The 6,748-nt window shown below is 46.8% G+C and overlaps 1 protein-coding gene across 1 annotated transcript in view; it reads right to left on the bottom strand.

The window, feature by feature from the left end:
• LOC136699306 (protein TANC2-like) overlaps window positions 1-4,735 on the bottom strand; it is a 23,418-nt gene extending 18,683 nt beyond the window's left edge. Inside the window, exons 1-5 of the mRNA XM_066673913.1 lie at window positions 4,561-4,735; window positions 4,228-4,355; window positions 1,536-1,767; window positions 1,240-1,409; window positions 821-1,099 (exon numbers count right to left, since the gene is read on the bottom strand). Coding sequence (XP_066530010.1) covers window positions 821-1,099; window positions 1,240-1,409; window positions 1,536-1,767; window positions 4,228-4,355; window positions 4,561-4,603 — 852 coding nt within the window. The 5' untranslated portion in view covers window positions 4,604-4,735. The remainder of the gene's footprint in view (window positions 1-820; window positions 1,100-1,239; window positions 1,410-1,535; window positions 1,768-4,227; window positions 4,356-4,560) is intronic.
• Between the last annotated feature and the right edge of the window lie 2,013 nt (window positions 4,736-6,748).

Below are 6,748 nucleotides of genomic sequence, written 5' to 3'. Positions count from 1 at the left end.
CCTGTGTCAGTGTGGGTTTCCTCCGGGTGACTGTCTGTGAGGAGTGTGGTGTGTTCTCCCTGTGTCAGTGTGGGTTTCCTCCGGGTGACTGTCTGTGAGGAGTGTGGTGTGTTCTCCCTGTGTCAGTGTGGGTTTCCTCCGGGTGACTGTCTGTGAGGAGTGTGGTGTGTTCTCCCTGTGTCAGTGTGGGTTTCCTCCGGGTGACTGTCTGTGAGGAGTGTGGTGTGTTCTCCCTGTGTCAGTGTGGGTTTCCTCCGGGTGCTCCGGTTTCCTCCCACAATCCAAAAACACACATTGGTAGGTGGATTGGCGACTCAAAAGTGTCCGTAGGTGTGAGTGAATGTGTGTGTGTTGCCCTGTGAAGGACTGGCGCCCCCTCCAGGGTGTATTCCCGCCTTGCGCCCAATGATTCCAGGTAGGCTCTGACCCTGAATTGGATAAGCGCTTACAGATAATGAATGAATGAATGAATAATTGTGTTAACACTGTTGTACCTTTACATTTACACAGTTTGTAGCTTTAGTGACCTCTACGTACAGTGATTTTTTTTTTACTGAAGGGCAGGGCTTTCGCCATAAACCGCCACCATGTTTATCATCGTGAGCTTTCCCAAGTGTCCTCATACACTAACCTCATACCACACTCTGTTTACATTATGTCAGACTACGGCCACCTCAAGTAAAACTATGGCTACCTCATGCCTGCATCATGTCAAGCTATGCTAATCTCCTACATGCTAATACATGTAAATCTATGTTGAGCTTAAGTCTGACTAGCTTAACATCTTGCCCTGGGCCTCATTTTTGAAAGCTCTCCTCACTTTATAGCTGGAGCTCTTGAGCACCAGGTAGCCCTTCTCGATGAGGTCCAGTGTGAGCTTCAGATAGAGGTAGGATCCGCGACTCAGACCCTTCAGGTGGGCACTGAGCTTGCCAAAAGCAGCATTGTCCAGTTTGCCATTCAGCGCCACATTGTTCTGGATCTCTTGACTGGAGTGTAGCCGGTGCAAAATATATCCCTGCAGGTCTGAGTCGATCGCGTCACTCTCCTCCAGACGGTCCAGGGAGATCCGGTGGAATGGTAATGGACGGGTCACATCCTGTTAGATAAAACAGATCAGTGTTGAATGGTGTGTTGATGCACCGAGCACAAAAATTGCAGAAATTATATTTAAATGTTTTATTGTATTATATTTGTAGAACGTGGTTTAAACACAGGCGGCCTATAAACTGCACATACCTGTAGGGATGTCCTGACGGTCACCACCAGTTTGAGCCAGGGTGGGAAACGCTCGATGGTTTTACACAGGAAGGAGACGATAGTGTCTCCATAATCCGGTTTATGGAACTCTGCCTCATTCAGCCCGTCGATCAAAATAATCAGATCTTCATCGCATGCCACCTTCCGCTCTGAACACAACAAAAAAAAACACGTAGTGAGTCACAGAACGCATCTCTTTGTGTGTTATTATGAGATATTGATATGTGTGTGTGTGTGTGTGTGCTGAATGTCCCAGGTGAGTGTAGACTGTGTACCTCTGTGCAGTAAGTGCAGTGGCTCCAGCAGGCCTCGGCGGAAGGCGGTCATTGGCTCCTGGACGCAGGAGCGGAGGCTCAGCAGGCTCTGGAGGTGAGGTTGACGCAGCAGCAGCTCTCTGTATGCCTGCATCTGAGGAGCCCTGCACAGCAGTGCTGCAACATTGTGCACAAACTCTGGCACAAGACACGTGTATGCATTATCCGCCTGGCAGTAGTGATACGCCACCACCTACACACAGCAGAGCGAGAAAAGGATATTTAGCAAAATATTATTACACCCTGATTTCACAAACAAACCCAGACAACCTTTCAGTGGATACAGCTATGCCACTGAAGTGCATAGAAGTCACAGACAGTCACAGACAGGAGGAAACCCACGCAGACACAGGGAGAACACACCACACTCCTCACAGACAGTCACCCGGAGGAAACCCACGCAGACACAGGGAGAACACACCACACTCCTCACAGACAGTCACCTGGAGGAAACCCACGCAGACACAGGGAGAACACACCACACTCCTCACAGACAGTCACCCGGAGGAAACCCACGCAGACACAGGGAGAACACACCACACTCCTCACAGTCACCCAGAGGAAACCCACGCAGACACAGGGAGAACACACCACACTCCTCACAGACAGTCACCCAGAGGAAACCCACGCAGACACAGGGAGAACACACCACACTCCTCACAGACATTCACCCAGAGGAAACCCACGCAGACACAGGGAGAACACACCACACTCCTCACAGACAGTCACCCGGAGGAAACCCACACAGACACAGGGAGAACACATCACACTCCTCACAGACAGTCACCCGGCAGAAACCCACGCAGACACAGGGAGAACACACCACACTCCTCACAGACAGTCACCCGGCAGAAACCCACGCAGACACAGGGAGAACACACCACACTCCTCACAGACAGTCACCCAGAGGGAACCCACGCAGACACAGGGAGAACACACCACACTCCTCACAGACAGTCACCCGGAGGAAACCCACGCAGACACAGGGAGAACACACCACACTCCTCACAGACAGTCACCCGGCAGAAACCCTTGCAGACACAGGGAGAACACACCACACTCCTCACAGACAGTCACCCGGGGGAAACCCACGCAAACACAGGGAGAACACACCACACTCCTCACAGACAGTCACCCGGAGGAAACCCACGCAGACACAGGGAGAACACACCACACTCCTCACAGACAGTCACCCGGCAGAAACCCTTGCAGACACAGGGAGAACACACCACACTCCTCACAGACAGTCACCCGGGGAAACCCACGCAAACACAGGGAGAACACACCACACTCCTCACAGACAGTCACCCGGCAGAAACCCTTGCAGACACAGGGAGAACACACCACACTCCTCACAGACAGTCACTCGGAGCGGGACTGGAACCCACAACCTCCAGGCCCCTGGAGCTGTGTGACTGCGACACTAGCCCAGACCTTTTTAACTGATAAATAAAGCCAGCACCAACCTCCAACCTCCATCTCAAAATCGCTCCAGAAGAGGCAGGTCTGGTCAACACACTCATCACAACAAATAACCTTGACTTCAGAGGAGCTGACAGGTAAATGTGTGTAAACCATGTAAGTGAAAAAGCAGAGATGCAGAAGAGCTCTAAACTCAGAAACATGGCCACACTTCCAGAGCAGTACAGGCAGATAAAAGTGTTTAATCTGATTCAGTGGAGCTTTAAAAACGAGACCAAACATCACCGCTGCCTTATGGTAGGATTCTAAAAGCTTCTCCGGCTTGGCGTCTCTCCACCAAAATGGAGTCGATCAGAAACGCCTCTCCCACTGTGCATGTGGGAGAAATGTCAGAATTAAGTATGCACAGCGCTGAGGGTATCTAATGGCTGAGCCAAGAGGCTCCACGGCCATAAATATTTGATAAGGCAACAGAGCTGCAATAAAGCTTTATGCTTCAAAGGGCGAGAGAGAAAGAGAGAGAGAGAAACTGTGACACTTGAGAGAGAAACTGCAACAAAGTACGGAGAGTGAGACACACACACATAATGGAAATAAGGGTGGCAGTTGATCAAACACACAGAAACAAAGAGTGAAAGAGAGAAAGGATGGGCGAGAAAGTGAGCTCAGAAAAGAAATAGAACAAAATGGAGTGAAAGTGATGAAGAGGGTCCAAAAGCAAGTGAAATAGGGAATAAAACTGAGAGAGAGAGAGATGTTTAGAGGAGTGTACTGGCCAGATGCCAGGTGATTATGTCTGCATTAGCACTGAGGCAGTGTGTGACGCCTAAAGCACTGAGTAGAGCTCATTCAACACTGTGTTCCTGTGTAACAGCACATCTTCATCTCAGCCTCCAGCCGCCCAGAGCTGTGCTGCTTTGTGTTTCCCTCTGCTCCAAAACACCATTCAACTCCCGAAGTCTGGATAATCAACTGATGAATCAGGTGTGTAAGGGTGGGGTAAACACTGAAGTGTGCAGAGGAACTGACCTGGAACCAGTGCGTATAAAGTTTAATCATAAGCTACATCCCTACAGCAGTACAAGACCTAACGCAGTACTCTTATATCATTATGAGATTTCACTCTTATAGCACAGGAACAGTTTACCTTAGAGTTGTAAGATCTTGTAACCAAGCATGACTGCATGTGTGTGTGTGTATTTATATGTGTGTGAGAGAACGTGGAATCTACCTGAGAGGCCAGTCTCCTAAGAGCCTCCTCCTGCCGTCTCCTCATTTCCGGAGTCCCGGGGCAACTACTGCCCCCGACTAGAGTACCATGAGCAGAGTGAGGCTGAGTGAGGGGAAGTGTGTCGCCATCTGAGAGAGAGAAAGACGGAGTGTGAGTAAAACAGAACACTACTGACTAATGAAAATACTTGCAAATCCTTTTGTGTTTGGAAAACAGTTGGAAGACTTCAGCAAGTGACCAGACGGGGGCACCATGGCCACCACAATGGCCTTATGATTACAAGTGCAATGTATATGAGTCTTATACCTTCTTACATATACAACACGCACTCACGTTTGGGTGAAGAATGTGGGCTCTCCGAGGCGATCTGTCTCATGCGGTTGCCGTGGCAGCTGAGCGCCACCAGGCGGGAGATGATGGCCGTTTTGCCGAATCCCACATTACCAACAATAACAACACCACGACTGGTGGGCTCGTTGCCACGGAGATGAGAATCTACTTCCTGAAACAGCCATTCTCGTCCAGTGAAGACAGACTCGGGCGTTAAGCTGGGCACCTCGAATAGCAGGGGCTTCAGGGCGATGTCTGGCGGGCGGTACGGGGCGAAGCGCACTGTGTTGATAAAAAAAAAATGGGGAAAAGGAAAGATTAGTTCATTAAAGTTTATGCAAAGTTTTAACCAAAGTGACAGTGTAGTAACAGATCCATTCTTTCTGCTATATTTGTACAATCAGCTGCTTAGAACTGTGTCTGAGAGCTTATAATTAGTGAATGGTCACCATTCCCTGTGCTCAAGCACCGGCTAGCAGTGTATAAAGAAAGCCCCCCACCTGTGAAGTAATGAAGCACCATCAAAAATCAATACATTAGGACTGATTACAACAAAGGGAGCCACAATACCAATTAATGGCCATGATGTACCATCAGATTTGGACCATAGTGTATACCTTGGTGGAGGAAAATGTGGGTACTAACTATGCTGCAGTTACAGTCCTCATCCAGTAGAGGGTGATGGCCACTGGCATCATCACGCTGCAAATGACAGAATGAAAGCATACGGCTTACGCAAGCTAACGCTGCAGTGTGAAATGCCACGGATCAATGGCCCTGAGAGGCATCTCTTAGCTTGCTAGTGTTTGATTCAGACAGGAAAAAAATACAACCTAAAATAGTGGAACACACACAAAAAAAAAAAACCTTATGTCCCTGAATGTCCCTGAATGTCCCTGAATGCCAATGTCACTGAGACAGAGGTTTTTGGTCCAAATGAGTTATTTGCTTCCAAATTTAATTAATTATTATTATGCACTCACACCCTTAATATTCATTATGATAATCCTCATCGTATGGATGCCATCAACTGTCTAATATTAATCCTGCAATAATCCACATAATGCATACTTAACATTCATTACTGTAATCCTCTGCATTTTCATGCTTATCATCATACAGCATGAATATTCATGAGTGCAGCCCTCACCATCATAGCTGTAATCAACATCATCTTCTCACTTCAATCTAATTAGATTGGGACAGGAAGTGGGGGAGGGGAAACCATAGATTTGTACAGCTATTATATATAAGACATAGCTACTAAACTAATACCATAACGTATTATTGCTGTAGTGAAAAGTGATGAATATACAAATATACGCAGTTTATTCATAAATCAGTATATAACAAAGAATGGAAGCAAGTTGGAACAAATATAGACCAAAAAGCAGTGGCAATGTGGCAATGTTTTGTATTGCATTGTTGTCCCCAAGGTCTCAATTTCACCATCTAATGAGTTCTGTTTTTTATTGTGAAGGAAATATGTGAGATTTGCAAATGATTGCATTCTGTTTTTATTAACATTTATACATTTTACACAGTGTCTCATTTTTTGGAATTGCGTTGGAAGTCTGCTTTGATCTACATTAAACGATCAAAAGCCTTTAAACACTTACTCAACTTGTCTTCTGAAATGAAGACTATTATCTGGAAGGTGTCTTCCTATGCTGCAGTAATAGCCACTACTTTTCTAAAAAGACCTTGAACATGTGTGACTTTAGCCTCAAGTTTTGGACATGGATTTTTAGGCGAATCTAGTCTGTAAACAAAACATAAGCAGCCTACATACTGTTATTTTCTAGCTCATCCTCATATAGCATAATATTGGTATTCAAAAATACATATGCTATTACAGTGTTTACAGTTAACGTCATTGATTCCAGCTGCTCCAGTTGTGTTGTTAGCCGTCTTAGCATATTTACAGTGAGCGTTCCCTTTAAGCTGCGCAGGACTGCAGCAGGGATCAGAGAAAAAGCTGCAGAAGCACATTTAAACTCACTGTACACACCAGTGTGAAGCTGATTCCTCCAGATAGAGCACAGCTCTGTCAGAGAGCCGCCGCTAAAGCTAACATTACCAACAGGTCAATACGCTAAGCGGCTGAGAGCTAGATTATAGCAAAGTCAGTTTAAAAAGAGCCTAGCCACTTTCTAGTCCTTCAGTTATACAAATAGCATGGTGCACACCA

This window comes from Hoplias malabaricus, chromosome 6, assembly GCF_029633855.1.
Source record: "Hoplias malabaricus isolate fHopMal1 chromosome 6, fHopMal1.hap1, whole genome shotgun sequence".
Classification (NCBI taxonomy): Eukaryota; Metazoa; Chordata; class Actinopteri; order Characiformes; family Erythrinidae; genus Hoplias; species Hoplias malabaricus.
Note: the sequence above shows the minus strand (reverse complement) of the source record. Positions and strands in the feature narration are given on the sequence as shown.